We start from the raw sequence: 23,673 nt of genomic DNA, 5'->3' as shown, positions 1-23,673 counted from the left end.
TTGCTTTCTGTGGGAAAATGAAGTGGTTAGCAGCTGGGCATTTGAGAAGGTGGAGGGGTGATACCTACATGTTATGCGGCCTAGGCCAAGCAGGCCTGCCCCTTTAAGATAGTGTCCCTCCCCTGCCCCCTCCCTACAGGTGACCCTTGCCCACTTGCCCGCCTGCCCGCCTACCCCCCCAACAGCTGGAACCAAGAAAGCTGTGTTCCCCTTTCTCCGGGCGTCCTTCCTGTCTCCTGCTGTCAGGTAATGCCAACCTTGACCCCCTGGACTGACCACCCCAATCAGACTGTTCTGCTGATCTTAAGCCAGGTCAGACATCTCAGGGGAGTCCAGGTGCTGCTTTCCTCTTCCCACCAGAGCTTCCTCTTCTTGGTCATCCATTCCCAGAGCTCTTGCTCTTCCAGGATGATGAATTGCTAAAAAGTTTATTCCGTGTTCATCTGGCGTTGTCACTTAACTGCCTTTTTACCCTCCTCTCCAGCACAGGGACTCCTGGGGCCCCCTTTCCCAGGGCATGTAGGAATAGGGGTTGGAGATGAATGAAGCTCAGTGCCAGATTTAAAGTAGTAGGGAGTGGAAGTAATTGCAGGGAAAGGCTAAAATATTGCCAACTGGGTCAGGGAGGTAAATTATTTAGAATAGTCCAGGCCCAGGTTCCCCTTAGCCATGTGGATTTTCCAGCGGCAGAGGGTGACCCCTCCCTCCTCAGGGGCCCAACCAAGACTGACCTTTGACTCACACCCCAGAGACCAGTGAACCATTAACTTCTCTCTGATGTGAGCCTTCTCACGCTGCCCCACCCAACCCACCCCGAGGCAGATAGGCTAGGAGAGGGGTGCTTAGCCATCCCAGTTTTTTGTCTGACGTGGCTCCATTCCACTGGGACACCTGATGCTTGAGCCTCGTTCCTCTCCCTGACTCAGGGACCTCTTAGCTACCACAACAAGGCCTGACGGGGACCTGAGGTGACTGCTCTCACGCTGCCAGTGGGGGTGAGGCCCTGCGGGTTGAGGGGATGGGTGGGAGCAAGGTTGAGGGGTAGGGCTGGGGGACGGATGGGGCCGTGAGCTCTGGGTCAGGGAAGGTGGTCTAGGAACTGGCACACACAGACTGCTCCAGGAGGTGGCAATGGGAAGGACGGAAGGGGGCTGAGTGGGGGCTGCTGCTGGACTCAAGGTGGGGGTGGGTTCTGCTGGCCCTGAGCTGGACAGCAGAACAGGAGCCCCAAACCTTCCTCCTGTTCTTCCAGGACCCAGTCCTCAGGATGTTCCAGGGGGAATAGGAGCCGGAATCAGAGCCTCTAACCCATTCCAGTAATGGGGTCCCCATTGAGTCATCTGCTGGCTGGCCTGTGTGTGTGTGTGGCCTTGGGCTGGGTAGGGGGCTCAGCCCCCAACCTGGGTCCTGCTGAGCAAGAGCAGAACCATTACCTGGCCCAGCTGTTTGGCCTGTATGGGGAGAATGGGACGCTGACTGCAGGGGGCTTAGCACGGCTTCTCCACAGCCTGGGGCTAGGCCAGGTTCAGGGGCTTCGCCTGGGACACCATGGCCCTCCAACTGGTCGGGCTCAATACCCAGCTGGAGACAATTCCACACACAGGTACTAACCCCTCCCTACCCCAAAACACCACATCCCCAGCTCTCGGTGCTTGGAGTTTCTGATTGCCTAACTCTGGCATCCTAAAATTAGATTCCTGGGATTATAAATTTTCCAGAACTGACTACCTGTATCCTTTCAATGCACCTTCTGCCTCTATTGCCTTCTAAGTTTCTCCTCTACCTAATCCCCAGGCCCCTCAGTTCCTTGCTTTTGGTCCAACACTCAATGTCTCCAGGCTGACTTGGCTCCCGATTTGCAGCATGTTTGACTTGTCCTCTCCTTTTTCTCTCTGCCCCACACCCCTGTTTCCTAGACACTGACATTACTCAGATCCTCTCAGGACTGACATTTCATGGTTTCTGGGTCCAAGGAGCTCCAGCCAGTGGCTGGTCCTCCCTTTCCCCCTAAGCTCCTTGATAGCCTCTCAAGGACACTTTCTACATGACCATGAATGAGTATGACTTGCTATCCCATCCATTCCAGGTCTCAGGACCCGGAGCTGAGTGTGGCCATCTGGGCAGGGCTGCCTCTGGGTCCCTCAGGGTGGGGCAACCTGGAGGAGCCAAACACTCTCCCGCCACCCCATGGACCAGGCCCCTCGGGCCTGGACCTCTTTCACAGGCTTCTGCTGCTGGACCATTCGCTGGCTGACCATCTGAATGAGGATGTGAGTCTGGCGATCTCTAGAGAGGAGGAAGGAACCATGGGATTTAGATGGCACGAATGTTTTACGAGTCAGTAATTTAATAGTTACTTTAAAAAAAGAAACCCAGGTGTGATCTTAGGGTGTGTTATTCCAATAGTGAAATAAATATGTTCCCTCTGGGCTCAGAGCAGATAAGCCCACACTCAGATCTCCAAGACCTAGTTAAGGGCCAAATTTGGCAAAGCAGGGAATCCAGACAAGCAGCCCAGGGTAAGATCTGGAGCTGGTATTTGGAGAGACCTGCAGGAAGTGGATGGCTGTCTTCATTCAGAAAGACTGTCAGCTTGTTCCACATACATCAGAGGGCAGCCAAAGTTAACTCTAAAGCAGGCCCAGTGAGGGTGAGTACCCCCTTGCAGGAAGTATTCAAGCCAAGGCTGGATGAACCTATGACAGGGCTGTTGAGAGGAAGATTGAATGGCATTTCAGGTTCTTTTCCCTTCTAAGATTCTGGAATAGAGGGATCTAGTCCAATCAACTACATCATCAAATCAGTGAACTCATCAGGAGCATGGGAGGGAGGAAGATGGTGGCGGTGTTCACTTCACTAACACCCAATTCACATTGAATTGAGTATTCACTAGTAGTTAAGAGATTATATGTACCAGTCCCCAGTCCCTGATGCACATGCCAGTGTGAGCAAAAGGGAACCCTGGGAGAGACCCAGAAGCCCACGCCACAGAAAGGCAGGCATTAAAGATCTGAACCCCAGCCCTCGGCCATTCCCCAGCACATGACCTCCAACTCGACTCCTAGTGTCTGAACGGCTCCCAGCTGCTGGTCAATTTCGGCCTGAGCCCTGCTGCTCCTCTGACCCCCCGTCAGTTCGCATTGCTGTGTCCAGCCCTGCTCTATCAGATCGACAGCCGCGTCTGCGTCCAGGCCCCAGCCCCAAACCCCCCAGGGGATCTACTCTCTGGTCAGTGGGTAAAAGTAGATGGTGGGGCACCCTGAAACTTGGCAGGAGGTGGGCCCCAAGCCAATGAAGGGGGTTCACGGGGTCCTGCCTCTCTTTGCAGCGTGACTCTGCCCCACTTGGCATCTGAGGCCCTCCCTCTATCCCTGTCCTAACTTCATCCTGGTTTCCCCCAGCTCTGGTCCATAGTGCCCTGGCAGTCCTGCTGCTCAGCCTCCCTGCTCCTCTCTCCCTGCTGCTGCTGCGGCTCCTGGGGCCTCACCTGCTGCAACCGCTGCTGGGCTTCCTCGGGGCCCTGGCCGTGGGCACTCTCTGTGGGGATGCACTGCTACACCTGTTGCCACATGTGCGTGAGCCCCTTCCTCAGCCCCCTGCTCCCAGTGGTGGACAGCCTGCACATATCCCAGGTTTTCCCATAGGACGCCCCCTCCTCCTGTCTGTCAGCTCCCACACCCCTCCCCCCACCTCAGCTTAGCTGCCCTCCAGCAGAGCGTGAGTGAAGACTTGCCACCTCCCACATAGGAGGGGCCTGGTGTGGGGTGCAGTGCCTTCTGGGGCCGCCCTGACCTCCTCTTTGCCAGGCACAAGGAAGGCAGCACGCTGGACCAAGCGGGGGACCAGAGGGCTCAGGGCCAGGACTGTCGGTGCTCGGAGGCCTCTCCCTGCTCTTCGCGCTGGAGAACATGCTAGGGCTTTGGCAGCGCCGCGGGCTCTGGCCAGTGAGTGACAACCCTTTCCTCCTCCTCCTGCTGAGACCAGGGTCCTAGGCAAGAACTGGCCAAGAGGGCCAGAAGGTGAGGGACTGAGTGTGCTCCTTGCTTTCTGGAGATTGCCTGACGACTCAGGACATGACCACTCCCTGTTAGGGGCTCCTGTCATGGACCCAGGACTTCTGGCCAGATGGCCTCCTCTCCCAAGTTTAAGTCAACAAGAAACAGGGAAGTGCCAGCCTGGGAGGAGAGTAGAGAGGTCAAAAAATGTACCGGAGCCCAGAGGTGGAACCAGGTGTTCATTTTCCCAGCTGGTAGCCTGGCCTCCTTCTTAGCCCCCGGCTCTGCTGCCTCCTCCACCAGGAGGGATACCCTCCTATTTCAGAGATGCTGCAGGCGAAAAAGAAAGGATCTCGCAACAGCAAACCTGGACCCAGAGGATGGCAGTGGAATGGCCCTTCAGCCCCTACAGGCAGCTCCAGGTGATAGAGGAGAAAAGGAAGGGCAGACTCCCAGCTCCCACTTGAAACCACCAACACATTCTTGTCCTTCTTCCTGCAGAGCCAGGGGCTCAGGGATCCAGGGAACAGGACAGCCAGCCCCCACCAGCCCCAGCCCCTCCTGGGCACCAGGGCCACAGTCATGGACACCAGGGTGGTAGTGGCAGCAATTTAACATGGATGGTCCTCTTGGGAGATGGTCTGCACAACCTCATGGATGGGCTGGCCATAGGTGAGGGGCGAGGACTGAGGGAGGCAGGTCAGAGGGTAGGACACCTAGTCATTGGCTGGGGCTAGGACAGGGCACAGGGAGGAGGGTTGGGAGTTTGAGAGGACAGCAGAGAGAAGGCAGTCCCTTGGAGGGGGTGCCTGGAAGAGCTTTCTTCCTAGACAGCCTCCAATCCTGCCACCTGGGTGGCTTCCTTGCAGGTGCTGCCTTCTCAGATGGCTTCTCCAGCGGCCTCAGCACCACCCTAGCAGTCTTCTGCCATGAGCTGCCCCACGAACTGGGTAGGAACGGAGTAAGTGGGGTGAGGTGGACTTGGGAGAGACCTCCCAGGGGTGGAACCTGGAGGCTGGTGGGTGAGGGGCATGGGGCAGCCCTGGCATACTCCCTCCTCTCACCCACAGGTGACTTTGCAATGCTGCTCCGGGCAGAGCTGCCCTTTCGGCAGCTGCTGCTGCTGAGCCTGGTGTCTGGAGCCCTGGGACTTGGGGGTGCAGCCCTGGGGGTGGGGCTCAGTTTGGGCCCTGTCCCCCTTACTCCCTGGGTGTTTGGGGTCACTGCTGGGGTCTTCCTCTATGTGGCCCTTGTGGACATGGTGAGAGGTGTGCGTAGTGCAGAGAAACCAAAGGAAGCTGGGAGGCGGGTGTGGAGGGAGGGAAGTTCCCACCCCCCCACCCCACTGGCCACCTGGAAGGGTGCTGACAATGGGCCAAGTCCCAGGAACAAGGGCCGGGAAGTCCGGTGGGGGCTACTGATATATTCTGACACTTCCCTCTTGCGTTCCAGGCAGGGACAAAGCCAGGAAGGGTCCCAACCACCTTCTTTTCTTTCAGCTACCAGTCCTGCTTCGTCCTCCTGAGCCCCTCCCCACACTTGAGGCACTACTGCAGGGCCTGGGGCTGCTGCTGGGGGGCAGCCTCATGCTCACCATAGCCCTGCTGGAAGAGCAGCTACGGCCTCTGGTCTCTGAAGGCTGATGGGGGCCAGTGGAAAGGCATCCAGTTGCTCTTCCTTCCCTCCAGCCACAGGAATGCAAGCGGGACACAGGGCCAGTAGGAGCAATAGGATTTTAATAAACAGAACCCATCCCAAAGCCGTGACTATGACAGTTGTACTTGCACCAAAACAGCATAGAAAACCAGGATGTGGCAGGAGAAGGGCTCAGAGTGGATCAGGGGAGGACATGAGCAAGGGCCTGGAGGGCACAGGGTGGTCAGTCTGCAGGGAGAGCATTGTGCTTTAGCCCAGAGAGGAGGGGAAGGGGCGGGCAAACACACCAAGGTCCCCTTTTTCCTGCTGCCCCCAGCACCCTGGGGGTATAGGCATCTGGGCAGATCTGCCTTTTACTGATGCCCACCAGCATTCATCACTCCGACCCCAACACTAGCACCACAGGTGGTTCTGGGCAGGGAGAAGGGCAGAAATGGGACAATTGCTTAGAGAAAGATTCAACTGGAATCCAGTGAATTGTGCTCAGTTCTCTTTACTTCTACGACCGAGTACATGGGTCACAGGGTGGAGGGTGCACAGGACAGGGAATGTGCCCCAGTGCCCCAAGCACACCCTGAACACAGGGTGGTGGTGTCTGCAGCATCACAGGTCATGCAGGGCATGGGGAGGGGGGTTCACACACACAAAGACGTCCACAGAGGGTACCAGACCAAGAACACCCCTGAACATACACAGCTGTACACAGAGAACCCCCAGGTCCCCAGCCCAACCCTCTCCCCTGTCTTGCCATCCCCCAGGCAGGAGGAACTGTATTGCTTTGAGAGAGCCACCCTGGGGACTGCTCCGCCAGGCACCCACCCCCCTCCCCTCCCCCCACCCCGGTTTTGGCACTTCTGCAAGACACACGGCAGCAGCGAGAGTAGGCACCTCCCTCCCAGGCTTCTGCGGCTGGGAGTTGGGGAAGGGGGTAGGACTTCATCCTCCATCTTGCTCCTAGCCCTTCCCAAATCCCTACCAAACCCACTCCAGCCAGAAGCCACCCCACCCCCCAAATGCACACGTACAAAGTTGAGCTATCCAGGAATACAGGGGAACAAGGAGATTGTCTGGGCCGGGAGCGGAGGCAGTGGTGTGGGGGAAGGACTGGAAGCAGAGCCCCCACCCTGGTGTGGGGATAAGACCGGCACAACAGCTACTTTAGTGCAATTGGAGGGGGCACTCAGTGTGAGGGGAGATGGGGGAGTCTCCCCCCAACTCCCCCGGGGGGCAAAGCCAGGCTCCCCAGGGAAAGGGCCCAGCAGGAGTGAGTGGGGCAGGTGGACCCTCTGGTCACCCACCACCCTGTGCCCTCCCAAACGCAGTGAGTGTCCCCCTCACAGCTAAGTGGGCAGCAGCCTCAGAGTCAGTACCTTCAAGTAATTCACAGAGCAGACCCCCCACCTCTGCCTCCTCCCACCTCTGGGATTTGGTCGCTTTTTTAGGGGTTGGGTCAGGAGGAGGGAGCCCCCAAGTCAGACCCTTCCCTTTCTACCTCCCTCTTCCCAGACCACTGGGCTTGGTCCTCAAAGATTCCTCACCTCTGCCCTTGCCCCACACAGGTCAAGGCCAAGGAGGGCTGAAGCAGCATAATTCAATGGAGGGGAAGGCGCTGCTTTGCTCCTTATCCCTCTCCTTCTTCAAAAGTAGGGCTCAAGCTAGGTGGGTAGGGGCCCCATACTGGCTTGCCCCAGGAAGAGGGTTTCTGGGCTAGGGTCTGTAAGGCTATTTTCCTTTGTGGTGGGAAGGGGAGGTGGGGGATGAACACTGGGTGTGGGAAGAGGGTGAGAAATTGCGGCGAGGGGAGGAGGAAGGGGCCTCCCTGTTGGAGTCATTCAGAGGAAAACCAGTCCTGTGCACGAGAGACAGGGTGCGCCTGCTCTCAGCTTGGCCTCTCAGGGCCCCTTCCAAGAGCCCATAGAAGGTTTTGGGGGTACAGCTGTAGAACTGTTCACTCTAGCCCCACACCCCCGCCTCCTCCCCCTCTAGGTCCAGGGAGTAAGAAGGTGCTCAGGTGGGCGGACAGTGGTGGAAACAGTATTGAGTTTTCCTTTGGTTACATATTGAAGGCAAAGGTGAGCTGGACTTACAGTCAAAACGGACAGGGATGAGGGAGGAAGAGGGGCCATGCTGGGGTTGAAGAGGGAGGTGGGCCCTCCTCAGCCCCTCCTCCCCAGGAACACACGTCTAAGGAGGGCAGCAGTCCCTCAGTCTCACCTCTCCCACCCCACAGCACCAAACACCAGAAGCCCCCCCCCAGGAGAGGCTGCCCACCCGACCGGGGCTGTACATTCAGAGGCTTTCAGCAGTCCTCGGGCGCGAGGGCCATGGGATGGGAGAGGTGGCCCTTCGGCCTCTGCTGGACAGTGGCGGTGACCCGGGTCTGTCGGTCCGTGCTGGGACCTGCAGTTTGTACCATCTGCTCTTCTGAAGTATAGTGCACAACTCTACCAAAGCCACCGCTCAGTCAGAAACATCTCTCCAAAAATCAGAAACTAAAAGCTGGCTCTTTTCATCTTGCCCTGTGTTTGACAATGTCTATTTCCCTGTCTCCTGTGTAGCCCTAGCTCTGTCCCCTTTGCTGGGAACTGGGGCTGCTCCCAAGGTCCTCAGTTAAAACAGGACCTTTCTCAAAAGTGCTTACTACTTGAGGCAAGTGCTTTAGAGCTGAGGTGGGAAGGGAGAGGGGCAGTGGGAGGGCACCGGGAAGGAGAAGTGTCCCCCAACCCCCGCCTGCCCCCTGAGACTTGGGGGCATTTTGCCTGCTTCACTTCTCCACACCCGTTTACCAAAGAGGTTTTAAAAAAATCTTAACATTAAAATAAATATGCAGTGGCCATGAGAATGGTCAAAATGCTTCAAAACACGCTAGGGGCCAGGGAGCCAGGGTGGGGTGTGGGATTTCCTTTGGCATAAGGTGAGGAGGCTGCTCGTCCTCTGGGCCTCCTCACAGCCAAATGAGGAGGGACTGAGAACACCCCATGGCCTGCCCCAGCACAGTGTGCTGAGGGCACCAGGATGGGCAGCCACCGGAAATCTCATCCAGCAAAACAATGGGGCTCCCGACAAACTCACAGATTCTTCCTGCCATCGCCAAACACTGAGAAAGGAGGACACGACTGATACCCTGATACTTCTCTGGGGCACCCACCTTCCTGCCCCCTGCCCCCCCACCTAATACCCAGCACCAAATGAGAGGGAGCAGGTGGAATGGGAATATTTTAGGTGAGAGAGTTGAAGTTAGGGGGCAAGCTTTGCAGACCAGCAGGGTTTGGGGTGGGGGCTGCAGCCCTTAAGAGAGGTCACATTGATTGTCATACAGGGGAGGATGGTGTGAAGGAAAGTGGGCAAGAGGGGCGTTGCAAGGCCCTTTGGCTTTGAAAACAAAACTAAAAACTAAAAGCTGCACAATCCTTCTCACCAATAATGGTCAACTGGAAGCTCTGAAATGGTTTCGGAGCTGAGGGTTGGGGGAAGTCGGACACAGAGATAGCGGGATAAGGAGGGATATGACCGAAGGATAAGGACTTGGACAAACACCCCAGGCTTCAGGGAACCACCATGAGGTATGGCTAAGGGAATCTGGTGGGAAGGGAGAGGCCCCCGAGGTGTCCCCTCTCCTCAGCCCACCCTGGGCAAGGGTGGCAAGACTTGCAGAGGACACACTGAAACGTGGGCAAGATCACAAAAAGCAAGAAGCGGGTGAAGGAGACTGAGGGACCTCCTAGGGGAACCCCTGTACGGTGTAAATGAAGCCTGTCCAGTTCTCAGGGAATAATACTGATGGCGACCAAACTGGGCAAGGATGTGTTGTAGGGACAGAGGGGGCATGACCTCTATTCAAGTTCTGTATCTTGGCCCCTGGCTGAGGTATTGAGTGTGAGGAAGGGAACTCTGGGCCACAGGAGTGAGTCCAACTTTCCAGGAGGCTTAGCTAGATGGATGGACATGGTGTTTGAAGGGACCAGGGCCAAATTCAATGCTACATTTAGAGAGAAAACTGCCCCCTCCTCACTCTGGCCCAGTTTGGCTTTTGGGGTGCGATTCTGAAGAATCTTCTCAATGCTCACCCCAGCCCAGTCCCATCTTTGCCTGCTGCTGGGAAGGCAGGGACCAAGCCTCAGTCTGTTCTTTGCTCCCCACATCTGAGCTTCAGCCTCACCAGGGAAGGGAAGCCTGGGTCCCGAGTAGCCATAGTCCCTAGTCTGCCCTACCCCTCCCACCATCTTTGGCTTCAGATCAGGATGACTGGGGAAGGTGGGTACTCTTGGACATAACTGAAGGTGGTGGCAGATGGAGCACAGAGAAACTATGGGACTGGGGGGCATAGGAGGAGAACAGGGTCGCTCCCTCCACACACATGCAACAAGTGCCTGAACCAGGATATACAAGGGCTGTGGTTTTGAAATGGGCAAGAAATTAATTTGTTTTTTCCCCTAAAGGATAAAATGCTTACTTAAAAATTCATGACAAGCCTCAAAGTTAAGGGAGAGGAGAGACAAGGAGGGAATGGCCAGACTCTGCCCTCCCAAAAGAAGTTAAAGGAAAGAAGCAAGCTTAAAGTGCGTGTCTGGGGGGCAGGCCAGGATGGGGAGGGCAGCAGGGAGGGGCAGGCTATGGGGGCTGACCAGCCCTTGATCTGCATATGAGGAGCCAGGAGTGCAGGGGTGGGGCCCAGGTACAGTAGTTACTGCTTCAAGTGTTTTGCATTTGAACCTTAGGGGTGATGAGTACAGAAGTGGGGTAAAAGCTCCAGGCCCCAGTGCTAAATATCTCCCCCCCTTGTCCGCTAGCTGCCCCTGAAGGGGAGGGGGACACCCCCAGAGTGCTCACACAGTACCAGAGATTAAGGCTTCTCACTGCTGGGGGATGGAGGGGCCAGCTGAGCAGGGGAGCAGGGAGGCAGTGATGGGTATGGAAAAAGAGGGGATCTGCCTGGCAGTAGGGGAAGGGGACACAGAGAGGAGTCAGAGGGAAGAGTCGGGGTAGTTGGCAGCAGAAAGGGAGAACTGAGGGATGGGGTAAAAGAGGGGGAGCCAGACATTTAGCAATCATTTTGGGACACTTGGCAGAAGGGGTTGCCCTGGGGGTACCAAGGGCCTGGGGTGCTCCCTGTCAGTCCCAGACCCCTGCCAGGCCAGGATGGTGTGGCAGAGGGGTGAGCGGCTGCTCCCCAGTGCTTTCCTCCCCCACCCCCCCACCCAGTCGTGTTCTCCTTTAAAGTGCCCTAAACGTATAGACTTTTTCTAAATAAATAGAATAAGGTATCAAGCCACCAGCAGGGGAGGGACACTGGCAGGGGCTACTCAGAGTAGCAGCCATCTAACCCAATGGCGCCATGCCGCTCCTGGCTGTAGGGGCAGGAGGCCCCGTGGGGCAGGGCACCGCAGCCACCCACCGTCTTGGCTGCCGCAATGCCACAGTTCTTAAGCAGGCTGAAACTGAAAGGGCTGACGGCATCCTTGGGTGGGAAAGGCTTCATGGTGGAAAGGATCAAGGCCAGGCAGTCCGCCACATCTTTGTTAGGGGCGCAGGCCAGTGCCGGGGTGTGACCTACAGGGCAAAGGGGTAGTTGAGGCATAGGGTCCTCTAGCCTGGGGTCCCCATCCATCCTTCCCTGGGCTCTGAGCTCTTATCTGTGGAGGGGAGCAAAGGCAGGCAAGCACCCAGTATGAGAATTCAAGGGCTTCAGGGGCTCAGGAGGCTGACAGGCAGACTGTCAAAGTGGGGGCAAAGGGAAGAGCACAGGGGACAGAAGGCTGGCAGGTTCAGGTGTGCGGGAGGTCTCCCTGAGGATCTTGCTGGCTCCACCTAGTTCTGTCAGACTCCCCTCAGAGTGCAGCATATTGGTATTGGGTCCCTATTCTGATGAGTTCCCTTGGGAAGAAAACCCAGTTTATACCAAGGTCAAGAAGTTACCTCCTGAAGAATGTCCCTGACACCAAACTTGGGAGAGGCAGTGGTGTTCTGGACCCCACCTACCTTCTTCGTCCACTGCCAGCACTGTGGCCCCACGACTCAGCAGGGCCTGTACCACGGAAGCTAGTCCATTCCGGGCAGCAATGTGGAGTGGCCTGAGAAAAGGAAAAAAGGAGCAAGAAGCCAGTGGGACCCACGCTGCCCTTCCACCTCCAGCCAGGGCAATGAGGTGCTGAACTCACCCTGTGAGCTCCAGAGCACCCTGGAATGGCAGCTCTTTCTTCACCCACCAGCCTCCCTCAATAAGAAGCCCCTGCCCCAGGCACTCACATCTGCAGAGCACTGTTGGTCGCATTGATAAGGCCGAGGTCTTGGGTTTCTGCCAGGATCATGAGGGCACATTTCTCATGACCCTGAGGGAGAGGGACAGAGATGGAGACTTGTAAACTGGAAGCCTGATAGGCCATGGAGCAGGACTGGGGCGGGTGGCAGTGAGACGGAGCTACCCTACCAGTCAGAGGACTTGGCGCCAGTCCTCTCCGGTCAAGCCGGGCCCACCCCTGCGCCAGCCCTGCCCGGTCCGCAGCCCTGGCCACCAGCACTCCAGGAAGTACCTTGGTACAAGCCAAGTGGAGGGCAGTGTTCTTGTTCTCATCCAATACAGTAAGGTCTGCCTTCCCTTGGTACAGCAGAAATTCTGCAAGAGAAAGGGGCCAGAAGGGATGACGCTTTCCCCAAGGTAGCAGCCATCCCACTCTCCACCCTCCTATCCTCAAATACTCCACATCCACATCCAAAAACACGCCTCCTGCTTCCTGAGCCCACTGTGCCAACACCCAGGGGAGCGGGCCCCTACACACCCACAGCAGCGGTCTGCCCGTTCTCGGCAGCCGTCATGAGCGCAGTGCGGCCAGCATGGTCAGTGATGTCCACCTCGGCTTGGTGCTGCAGCAGCATCCGGAGCCCAGAGATGTTGTCCGCAAAGGCAGCGGCGTGAAGGGGAGTCCTGGAGGGTGGGGGTCAGACCGGAGAGAAACAGGGAAGGCTCACTCACCTGAGCAGAAAGAGGAAGCCAGAGGCAGCTCACGCCTGTCCCCAGCCTTCCACCACTCACCGTCCTTTGGCATCTCGGCTGTTCACAATCTTGGCACCCAGAGCTCCCAGCAGCATCTCTGTGGTGCTGTCCTGGTTATTAATTCTGAGGGAAGAGGAAGGGTAGATCACGAGGGCATGGGAAATAGACTTCCTGTCTTAAGCCCCGGTCACAGACCCTTGAGAGGTGCTGACACATAGGGAGGGACTTACACTGCACAGTGCAAAGGAGTAAAAGGGTTTCCTTCCAGGTATGAAAATGGGCTGTGTTCAAGTAACAACTCCAGACAGTCTTCATGTCCTGGTTATGAGGAAGAAAGAGTGGTAATGGAGGGGACAGACAAGGCTCCCTACATCTGTCCTGTCCCATCTCTTGATGCCCCACTCCCCCATCAGTGCTAACCCTCCCTCAACCCACTCATCCCTGGTCTGTTTTTGTGTGCCCCCACCCAGCCCCACAAAACATCCCTGTGCCCGCAAAGGCCCCAGACCCATACCAGTGTAGGAGGCCCAGTGCATGGGTGAGTATCCGCTGTAATCCACACCGGCGTCCAGGGGGTTCGTGGACAGGGCAGCCTGTAGCAGGGTCCTCAGCACTGCGGGGTGCCCACAGGCTGAGGCCAAGTGAATGGGTGTTCGGCCCTTGAAGTCTCGGCACAGCACAAATGCATCATGGTCCAGCAGGGCAGCCAGGCAGTGCTCACAACCAGTCACTGCCTGTGGGCAACAAAGGAGAGTGAGGGCATGTGGAGCCACTCCCTGTCCGATGGCCAGTCATTGGTGCTGACCCAGGAGGAAGGCCACTTCCAGAGCTCCAATCCTTGTCTTTACAACAGTGATTCTAAGTCATAAGGGTCAGCACTTCCTTCCTTCACTCCCTATGCCCCAGACAATCAGGATGGCAAGAGCTAGTCCAGGCACTCTGGAGTGGGACACAGAAGGCAGGGTGAGGAGACTAAGGGATCAAAGAATCCTGTGGGATGAGAAGGCAGCTTTAGGACAGGCAATCGTGTAGTGGCATCATTATCAGTGGGGCAGGACCAGGGAGTGTCCTGGGGCAACTGGGGTGCTGAGCATGTGGTTTTAAGTGATTACAAAGCAAGATCAGCTGCAGATGTCAGGGTCTCATCCTGGAGCAAACATGGTAAGGCCCAGCACGACCCTGGGCACAAACTCCAGGCCCACTTGCCAGACAACCTGATGTCCTGAGCCTCCTGGGGCCTGTGCTCCCACATCCAGGCTCGCTGCGAGCAACCCCTCCCAGCTCACTCACCCCGCGGTGGAGGGCGGTGCGGCCCCGGAGGTCAGCAGCATCAGCTGTGGACCCTTTCTCCAGCAGCAGATGTACACAGTCCACATGACTGTTCATGATGGCCAGCATCAGTGGGGTCCTACCAAGGGGGCAGGAAAACAGCTTGAGGGCCTAGCCAGGATGGGGAAACCTGCACCCTGACCCTGGCCCACACTCACTGTCCATAGGCATCCATGACATCTGTGATGTCAGCTCGTTCCCCACTGTCAATCAGCAAGTGCAGGGAATCAGTGTGGCCAGAGGCAGCTAGGAAAAAAGGGGGCCTGTGTCAGGGGGGAAGGAGGAGGCCAGGTCAAGTATAAAGAACTTGAGGGTGAAGGTTATGGGGCAACCTGGGGCAGGGAGAAGTCTTGGGGGATAGGAAGCTATGAATCAGGACTTGAAGTCGGCATCCTCCTCAGTCTACTCTGTGCCCAACCCCAGCCCCACTCAGAAAAACCTGGGGACAGCCTCCAAGGCCTGGCGTTGCAAGGGAAGGGAGCAGCAGAAAGGCACACTGACCAGCAGCATGCAGGGGTGTCCACTTGTGCTTGCGTTCCTTGATGAGGGCAGAGGCACCATGGGCCGTAAGCACCTCCACACACTCAGTAGAGCCCCGCTCAGTGGCCAGGAAGAGTGCAGTCCGGCCCTTGTGGTCTCTCACATCCAGGTTCACCAGTGTCTCGGCCAGGGTCTTCAGGGCTTCACAGTGGCCGTTGTAGGCCTGAGGGTGTAGGCAACCGATGGGTATGCTGCCCACCCCCGGGGAACTCCTGGCAGCAATCCTCCCCACAAGCTCCAGGGCCCTTCAGTCTCTTGACCTGTATCATGCTCCCTCCCGCCCCCCACCCATGGCCTGCTCTGCTGGTCACATACCCACAGGAAGGCAGATGCAAGGAGAGTCACACATGCTTGCCCATGTGTGTGGGCCTGGGGCACACAGGAACAAGGAAGCCAAGAGGCAAAGGCCTGGGACTCACAGCTAAGTGCAAAGGGCTGACTGGAATGGTGCTCTCCACATCCTCCAGGCAGTTAAAGGACATTTCTAAGAGCTGCAATGGACAGGATGGTAGGTGCTGACATTGTGCAACTTCTGAGACACCACTCCCTGCCCCTGGCCCCCAGTCATCCCTACACCTCTTGATCTAGAGACCACAGTGATTCAGCACCCTCTGGTTTCAGAGTCCCAAAACACAATGGTGGACTCTGTGTGCCCGGTCCCTGCTCCCTACCCAGGCCAATTCCCACACGTACCAGTTCAAGGTTCTGTCTGTTGCCATAGGCGGCTGCATAGTGTACAGCTGTGTAGCCCTGCCTGTCCCGCAGGGAGGGGTCTGCACCATTATCCAGTAAGAACTCCAGACAGCTGGGGGGTAGGAGTAGACTATGAGGCAAGGTGGGCCCAGCCCAGAGGGTCTGTTGGAGGAGAGGGCAAGTGAGCCCTGCCTCCAGGCCTAGCTGCCAACACCTAACCTCTGCTCCAGGCAGGCTACCTTCTGCCCATTACACCCTAGCTCTGGCCCACCACCTCCTCCAGGTCCGCTGTCCTGAACCAGGCTGGCTTCAATGCCCTCCTTTGTCCTTCAAATGCTCTTCCACAGAACTTATGGACAGCATAGTCACCAACCTGCTCCTCTTCCTGCACCTCATGGCCTCCGATGCCTCCTCCTCCCAGCCAAACATAACAAGTCCTGCTCAGCTCAAACTCAGTCCCAGCATCCTCTCCTGTGCTCCCTGGAAACCCTTCTCCCAGCTTAGGAGCAGTGCTGGTCCTGATAGTACCAGATTTGGCACTTACTATGCATCAAACACTGTTCTAAGCACTTTGTGTCTTAAATCATTTAACCTTCATGATGACCCCATGAGGCAGATACTATTCTTACCCTACTAAGGTTGAGGAAATTGAGACAGAGAGGTTAAGTTACTTGCCAAAGGTCACACAGCTGAGCCTCTTGTTTTGTATCCTTTCTTAAGAAAAATAAACCTTTTATTTTACAACAGTCTTAAAGAGTTACAGGAAAACTGTAAAGACAGTACAGAGCTCCCATACACTCAGCATCCAGTTTCCTCTGTTACTACCATCTTACATCAGAATGGGTACCTGCCCTTTCACTTATCTTTTCCAACAGATTACTAGCTTTCAAAGGGCAGAAATTTGGGGTAATTCCTCTTTTAATATTAGTACCTAGCACAGTGCTGGACACCTAATAAGTAGCTACTCAATTATTCTGTGGAAAAATTAGATTTTTTGTTTGGCTTTTCTGATCCTCTCAAGACTACCATGTGCTATGGCAGGAAGGACTATGTCTCAGATGCATGTTATCACACAGCACTCAGGCCAGGACTAAATTCACGGTGCTTCCAACACACTGCTGGCTGGCTGGCTGGCAGTGCATGGGTGGTGGAGGGGCTTAGCAGGGAGGGAACACCCAGACCCAGCCTGCCCACTGGGAAAGGGCCCTGCAGGCATCTTCCCAGCGACTCACAAGAAGGCCTCCTTCCTGCGCGACTCCTTCAGGGGCTCCTCGTCAGTGTCCTGGCTGGAAGGTGAGTGGGGCTCCGCTCTGAGTTACAGAGAGTGCAGGAGTTGGGGCAGGCTCTGGTAGGTGGGTGGGGCTGAGGAGGCTCAAGTGGGAGTCTCACCTCCGGTAGGTGTCGGAGGCCGCGGCATAGTGCAGGGGAGAGCAGCCTTTACAGTCGGCCTCATTGGCGCCTGCGCCGGCGGTCACCAGTGTGACCGCACACTGGTAGCTGCCATTGGCGGCTGCATAGTGCAGTGGGGTCCTGGGGACACAAGGAGCGGTTGGCGGGGGGCGGGTAACATAGCCAGCAACAGATCCAAGGGCAGGCCTATGTGGTGCAGGTGAAAGCTGCCTTCTGACTTGTCCCCAGCTCCCCCGCAATCTGTCTCTCTCATCAGACATTCCCGAAATCGGCCCTGCACATTAACACACCTTCCAAACTTGTCTCTCCTCCTCAAGTCAGCTCCACTGCTCAACAGCAAGTTAAGACATTCAACATTCCTAAAAGGAAGGAGGGTGAGAATTAAGGGAGCCAGAGCCCCAAGGAGAAGCCACAGGCATAGGGAGGGGCTAAGGAAGCGTGGAGCTAGACAGCCCTTCTACTGCACCTGCCTTTACTGGGAGAGGGGTGAGACCCAGCAGGAGAGGAGGAGGCAGGCCCTTGCCCAGTTCTCTTTTCAAGCCAGGGAGAGAGAAGAGAACTTACCCTCCAGAAGCAGCAGCATGAAGACAGGTACGGCCTAGGCTGTCAGGAGTGTTGATGTCAAAGCCAGCTGAGAGCACATGCTCATTGCTGAGTGAGGATACAATGCTGTACAGCTGACCTGCAGGGCAAGACAGCCACAGATTGCACTGAGGGCCTTGAGCCGGGGCAGGCTCTGCTCCCCTCTGCCCCGGCCCACCCCCACCCAGGCAGCACATACCTGAGGAAAGAAGCTTACGACAACAGTCAGAGAATCCGAAGAGAACAGCTAAGTGCAGAGGGAACATGTCGTGGATGCCGCGCCTGGGGAGAAGTCAAGGGTCTCAGTCCTTGGGTTAAGGAGGGGTCTCTTTCCTGAGGCCCACCGCCAGCCTAGGACATGGCAAGGTTCTCCGAGCTTCCCTTCACTGAATCTGATGTGAGCAGTTTCTGCAGGTCTGAGACAGCCCAGATGTGGGGCAGGGGCCCTGACTCACCGGGCGGTATCTGCGCCATTGGTCATGAGGGTGCTGATGAGCAGCTCATGTCCATAGCGAGCAGCCACGTGCAGCGGCGTGTTCCCAAATTTGTCAGCGCAGTCGATCTCACTGCCTGAGAGGGGGTGCATACACACAGACTCAGGCAGGCCTCAGCTTCAGACCACACACATTAGTTAGTTACCATTTGGGTGCTCATTATGTGTTAAGCACTCTACATCTTGCCTTAGGGGACAGGAGGGCAGAGCAGAGCCATTTCCATGGTGCCCTGCTCAGAGCTCCAGGTGCCCATCCTGACTAGAAAATGGGGTAGGAGGTGGCATAAGGAAGGAAAGGGGTTTCTAGGGATGAGTTCTCTGAGGGAGGAGGAGGAGAGAGTACCGAGTCTCCCGAGTCCATACCATTCTGGATGAGGATCTGGGAGCGGGTGAAACGGCCATGGATGGCAGCCATGTGCAGAGGACTTTTCCCTTCTTTGCTCTGTGGAAACATGGAAATTTTTTTTTTTCAGTGCAAAGCACAGAGAATGCCCTGTTCCCCCTTCCAAAGGATACATCTCTGAGGATAGAGTGGTCATATGGACATCATCTCAGCCCACATTCTCCTGGGTACCTGGCAAGGTTTGATCAACCCTGGAGGCAGGTGGATAATTTCCGAGAATTATCCAGAGGGAAAGGCATGGTCAGAACCCTCTCCCCACTGGTTGCAGCCCCATCCCTCAGGCACCTGGTAGTTGACATCAGCCCCGTTATTAACCAACAGCTCCAAGCAGAGGGCGCCATTGGTGGAGACCGCAGCCACGTGTAGCGGCGTGAAGCCCTTGTCATTAGGCTGGTTAACATTGGCTCCTGCATTCACCAGCTCAACAGCCACAGCATCCTGGCCCAGGTAGCAGGCGATGTGCAAAGCTGTGTTTCCGAAAGCATTGGGCTCATCAATCTGGAAATCCAGGGGTGAGGGTAAGGGAATACAGGAAGTATCAGTTTCAACAAAGTGGAAGCTGACACAGATGGCCTCGAGAATCCCATGATTTCAGTGACTGCCTCAAGACCTCTCAGGGTCTTGACTCAAAAAACCAAGGGCACTATTACTAAAGATAAGTATTACTCTGACCCTCTCACCACATCCTCCCAACCTCCCCAAACCACACCAACAATCCCAGCACCTTCATGTCTCTGTAACAGGCTCTGGCCTCTGACTCCCTGCCCGTAGTCCCCAGGCCCTGTGCTCAGTGCCCTGACCTCAGCCCCCGTCCGGAGCAGGTACTTCACCGCTTCAACCTGGCCGCCGGCAGCAGCTGTATGGAGCAGTCCATAGCCCTTGCGGTCCTTGCAGCCAAGTTCTGCTCCTCGTGCCACCAGCAGTTTCAGGACCTCCAAATGCCCTGGGAAAAGAGGTGTGCTCGAGACCCTGAGCACCTCTCTCCAGAGGATGCAACACCCTCCCTGCCCTCAGAATCTTAAATGTCAAATTCTTACTCTTCCTGTGAACCCTTTCTCACCTAGAAAAGCTGCCCAGTGCACAGGCTGCCGCTCTTTTTTGTCACAGACATGCAAGCTGGCTCCCTTGTTCAGGAGCAGGTTCACCGTCTGTATCAGGATAGGAAAGACACCTGTTCAGAGTTAACTTCATGCTTTCAATGTACCTAAGAGCAGAGGCCTCAGCTCCTGAAAAGGATGAGGCAGTCTACTGTCTTTGTTCTTGAGCAGAACAATCTGGTGAACTAGAGGAAGCAGGCACTAAGAAGGAGGTCCCAGATAGATTTGGAAGTTTGAGGGAAACTCAAGCGAGTCTCTTCAGGTGATTTGGTTGGTGGTTCTTAAATTCTTTTTAAAAATCTTTGACGATGTATTGAAAGACATGGACTCTTGCTTCAGAAAATGGCATATATATACAAACATTTTCCATGTAACTTCAGAGTCCAGGTCAAGAATTTCAATCTAACCCGACCATCCATTCAGTGCTTAGGCCCAAGTGTTTATGTAACCATCTAGGCTGCTTCTCTGTAGGCCTGATGGCCCAGAAGCTGGGGAAGGTGAGTAGGAAGGGCGGGAAAGGGAAGGCGTGGACTGGAGTGGCCCTCACCTCTAGATGCCCACTGTGCACTGCGTGGTGCAAGGCACTGCGCCCACTCCTGTCAGCAACATTGAGGCTGCTCAATAGGGGCGCCAGAGACTCAGCACATTTGGTGGCCCGGTTGGCAGCAGCCACATGCAGCGGTGTCTGCCACAGCTTGTCCCGGGCATTCACATCTGCTGAATGTGCCAGCAGCAGTCCCAGCACCTTCTGTTGAGGAGCAAGGGATAACAGAAGAGATGGGGGTGAGCAGGAGGTAAAACCACAGGAAGTGGAGGAGGTCATCATGGCACACACAGCCCCATCCCTCTACGCCCTAGCAAGAGTCTCTTCTCATCTTTCCAACACACCTAGCTTCTCAATACTCACTTCCCATCTTCTGGATCTTCTTAGAGCTTAAAATCTTCTCTACCTTACTGAAGAAAACGTGGATCCCTTCCTTTTCCTCAAGATACCTGTTATCACTCCCCACCCAGACCCTGGAAATCTTCACCCATACATACAGCCACTACAAAACAAATCCACACATGTAAACAATTCCAATCCCTTACTCCTTCTAGGAAAAATAAATGCTCCTGAGACCTTAATGACCCAAATACCCTCCTTCAGCCCTTTTGTAGGCACCAAAATCATTCCCATCACCTCAGTAAGCAAACAGATAACTGGTTCCTCTCTTGGCTAAAGGATGAGCCTATTCACCACCCATCCCATTCCCATTGGCCTCAGTTCCTCCCCCTTGTGGCTGGAGCCAGGGAAGTGACTGCCAAAACCAAGAGAAAGGTCTCTTCCCACTCTCAGGGGTGATGACCCCCACCCACTGTGAGACATGTTCTACCCCTGTGCTGTCTACTTTTGTGCTGGCAGCAAATCACTCCCCCATCCCTCCATCACAAGAAAAGAAATCTCAGTGCCCAGAGGGGGGATCACCTCCAAGGTGGCCCCCCAGGGAGGGATGAGTCACTCATGCCTCGCATCAGGGTCCCCTGCAGTCTGCCAGCCCAGTGTGAAGCTCTCCCCTGACGTGACATCAACTGGCGACGCTGAGCCCCCTTTACTAGCCTGTTTCAGGGTTAGGAGGGAGGGGCCAAGGTCTGGTGTCTTCCCATCATGGGGCAGACCAGCTTATAGGGCAGAGCACTGAGGCTCTCCAACCTCTGACCTCCAACTTCAAGCAACTCATCCTCTCTGGAACGGTGAAAGGAGGTGGGAGGCCCATACCTCATTTCGGGAGGCAGCAGCACGATGAAGAGGGGTCAGCCACAGTGTGTCCTTAGCGTTGACGTTAGCACCTGTGGGATATAATTTCCTCTCTTGGTGGGAAGTGGAGAGCAGGAGGGAAGGGAAGCCAGTAATCGGGCATGGGAATCTGGACAGAGATGGACCCTGGCCTGGAGCTGAGCACCAGAGAATCCGTGGTATGAAATCCTTGGGTATATATATAAAAAAAAAAGGCTCCTCCTTCAGGTCCCCTCCCTGGGCGCCACACCTTCCAGCTCCCCACTTTCACCTGACATCAGTAGCAACTGGAGGATGGGGACATCGCCTACGTAGGCAGCAGCATGCAGTGGGGTTCGCCTCTCTTGGTCCTGGGAAGGCAGAAAAGGGGAGCCGCTGCGGGGGTGAACTACCCAGGACCTAAACCAAGTATTAGAGCTCCACACCTTTCCCCCAACCTCTTCCCATAGGTTCTGCGGCCTCCTAAATCCAACCCTAGGTCAAAGCAAGAGCCTAGGGTGGGTGGAGTCAGGGGGTCAGGGCCTCCGCTGTGAAGCAGTCTCCTTCTTCCTGGAGGGGCGGGGGCGCTGCAGACATCGATGGCTCGGAAGACACCGTTTCTGGTTACCCTCAGCCCCACTGGTCTGTGCTGAGCTTGACCTGCTCTCCATCCTCAAATGTAGAGCAGGCGCCCATCCAAGATAGGAAGGGCCGCTGAGCAGACACGGAGCCACCCCACTGGTGGGGAGGGGTCCAGAACACCAGGGCCCAGATGACTGGCTCGCCATCCTCCCTGACCCCAACTCACCAGCACATTGATGTTCTCCTTCTGCGAAAGGAGGGAACGCACTTCCTCCACATCTCGGCTAAAGATGGCCTGGACCAGGGGCGGCTGCAGGCAGAATCGGCGTTCAGGAAGCGGGCCAGGGCAGAACCGGGTGGGGGGAGGGCGAGGACACCGGGTCTGAGGAGGGAGCGTCGCTGAGAGGAGCTCCGCTCTGGGGTCCTGGCTGCGGGTCCTCCCGCGGTGTCCCCGCCGGGCGCCAGGCCCCCAAGGACACCGGTTCGGTTGAGGGGAGCACGGCGTGGGGCGGGGCGGGAGCTGCGGGAGCCCCGCGCTCGGGCCCAGCCTAGGCCGCACATCCCCGGGCTCGCGTGGCGGCGGCGACCGGCCCTGGAAGGAGGAAGCGGGCAAGGGCACGAGGGCTGACCTGGTCCGTGATGCTGAGTATCCCCATGGCCCGGCCCGGGCTCCGTCCGCATCGAGCTCCCGGCGGCGGCGGCGGCGGCGGCGGCGGCTCCACCGGGGACACGGGGCGGCCCAAGCGGCGGCTGCGGCGGCTGCGGGCAGAGCGCGGCCCCGCCTACCAGGGGGCGAGCGAGCGGGAGACCGCAGCGCTCCCTGGCGGCCGTCCGGGACCCGGCTGCGGGGCTCCGGGTCGCGCTCCCCGGCCGCCACACCCGGACGCCGCGCTGTTCTCTCCGCGCCTGGCTGGTGGCCGCAGGGCCCTCTCAAGACCCCAGCGTCGGCACGAGCCTTGGCCCTGCGGCGTTCCCGACCGGAGGACCAAATGGCTGGCCAGGGTTCACCCGCCACAGCTCCTCGCCGGAGCGGACTCCTCCCGTCAGCGATTACACACTCCGAGGACCCCACAGACGTGGGGGAAGCAGGGCGTGGAGGTCTGGGGATTACATATGGCAGCAGCCCCAGAGGGAGGGAAGGCGCCTATCTCCCCAGGCGGTGACTTGGGTAGAAAAAAATCGCATTAGAGCATAAACTGCGAAGAGAAATCCTAAGGACACTCCGGATTCAGAAACCCCCGCAAAGAGGCTAGAACAGCTGGCAGCTAACGAAGGTCTCCAAGGCCACCAGAAGGGGCACGTTTCGACTCCCTAATTACCTCACTGCCAGGGTAAGGTGATAGGGTGGCTACCCTTTAAAAGGCTCAGCAGTTTCTCCCAACGGTGGGGATGCTTCCCCTCCTCTGTTGGAGAGGCCAAAGCTGCTCTCCAAATCAGGTAAGATCTGGATGGGGGTCATCCCAGCCCCAGAAGGGAAAAAGGGGGGAGAAAAAGTGGTTATTGGAGAAATTGGTGGAATTTATGAAAGGTGATTCCGGGTCCTATTCAAAGCTCTGTAATTCAGTATGTGTGCTGGAAGAAGGGAATACATTTATTTAGGAAGAAGAGTGGCATGTTTGCCCCCTGTCAAGACATAGATACCAAGTCCTCCCTTGGTATTATGATGAGCACACATAACGTAGGGGGGCACAGGGAAGGCAGCACAGCACAGAGAACACAAGTAGTTACTCTACAGCATCTTACTATGCTGATGGACAGTGACTGCCGTGGGGTATGCGGGGGTGTACAGGTGCTTGATAATATGGGTGAATGTGGTAACCACAATGTTGCTCATGTGAAACCTTCGTAAGATTGTATATCAATAATACCTTAATAAAAAAAAAATCCTCCCTTGCTCTCCAAGCATTTAGGCCCCTTGTTGCCTTCAGTATCTTGATTCCCACTGGAAAGATACATAGGATGCTGATATCAGTGCCTTTTCCAGAGAAACTGAGTAACAGAGAATGAGGTAGAAGAGGTAAATTTACCTCTCACTATGTACCTTCAATCATTTTTTTTGAATTTTTACTATACTCAAAATGAAATTTGCAGTATTACCTGAAACTTACCTCCTCAGGTCTTTCTTGGTTAACAGGTTCTTTTCTTTTTG

At 56.2% G+C, this 23,673-nt stretch overlaps 2 protein-coding genes across 14 annotated transcripts; one reads left to right on the top strand and one right to left on the bottom strand.

Annotated features, from left to right (window-relative positions):
* The first annotated feature begins 132 nt into the window (after nt 1-132).
* SLC39A5 (solute carrier family 39 member 5) lies at nt 133-5,769 on the top strand. Of its 12 annotated transcripts, none has more exons than XM_057507745.1 (12): nt 144-246; nt 927-995; nt 1,253-1,603; nt 2,087-2,270; nt 3,066-3,228; nt 3,402-3,571; nt 3,807-3,944; nt 4,321-4,417; nt 4,497-4,667; nt 4,865-4,945; nt 5,066-5,166; nt 5,495-5,769. In XM_057507745.1, the coding sequence occupies exons 3-12, from the start codon at nt 1,320-1,322 to the stop codon at nt 5,636-5,638; spliced, it is 1,533 nt and encodes a 510-aa protein (XP_057363728.1). In that variant the 5' UTR covers nt 144-246; nt 927-995; nt 1,253-1,319; the 3' UTR covers nt 5,639-5,769. The 12 variants fall into 12 exon arrangements, with proteins under 12 accessions (XP_036773425.2, XP_036773424.2, XP_057363727.1 ...); XM_036917527.2 differs by having other exon boundaries at nt 5,066-5,256; XM_057507746.1 differs by having other exon boundaries at nt 5,066-5,263; nt 5,495-5,663.
* On the bottom strand, nt 5,712-22,961 carry ANKRD52 (ankyrin repeat domain 52). Of its 2 annotated transcripts, XM_036917517.2 has the most exons (28): nt 22,154-22,961; nt 21,751-21,834; nt 21,235-21,313; nt 20,946-21,016; nt 19,737-19,937; nt 19,153-19,240; nt 18,893-19,035; nt 18,378-18,590; nt 18,053-18,131; nt 17,652-17,766; nt 17,396-17,478; nt 17,179-17,296; nt 16,905-16,973; nt 16,594-16,734; nt 16,437-16,514; nt 15,205-15,316; nt 14,931-15,002; nt 14,473-14,674; nt 14,130-14,217; nt 13,933-14,050; nt 13,157-13,376; nt 12,873-12,960; nt 12,682-12,765; nt 12,428-12,573; nt 12,182-12,264; nt 11,898-11,980; nt 11,631-11,722; nt 5,712-11,201 (listed from the first exon to the last, which is right to left on the bottom strand). In XM_036917517.2, the coding sequence occupies exons 1-28, from the start codon at nt 22,178-22,180 to the stop codon at nt 10,951-10,953; spliced, it is 3,228 nt and encodes a 1,075-aa protein (XP_036773412.2). In that variant the 5' UTR covers nt 22,181-22,961; the 3' UTR covers nt 5,712-10,950. The 2 variants fall into 2 exon arrangements, with proteins under 2 accessions (XP_036773412.2, XP_036773413.2); XM_036917518.2 differs by lacking the exon at nt 14,931-15,002.
* Between the last annotated feature and the right edge of the window lie 712 nt (nt 22,962-23,673).

This window comes from Manis pentadactyla, chromosome 9, assembly GCF_030020395.1.
Source record: "Manis pentadactyla isolate mManPen7 chromosome 9, mManPen7.hap1, whole genome shotgun sequence".
NCBI classification, from domain to species: Eukaryota; Metazoa; Chordata; class Mammalia; order Pholidota; family Manidae; genus Manis; species Manis pentadactyla.
This window is presented reverse-complemented; position numbering and strand designations above follow the sequence as displayed.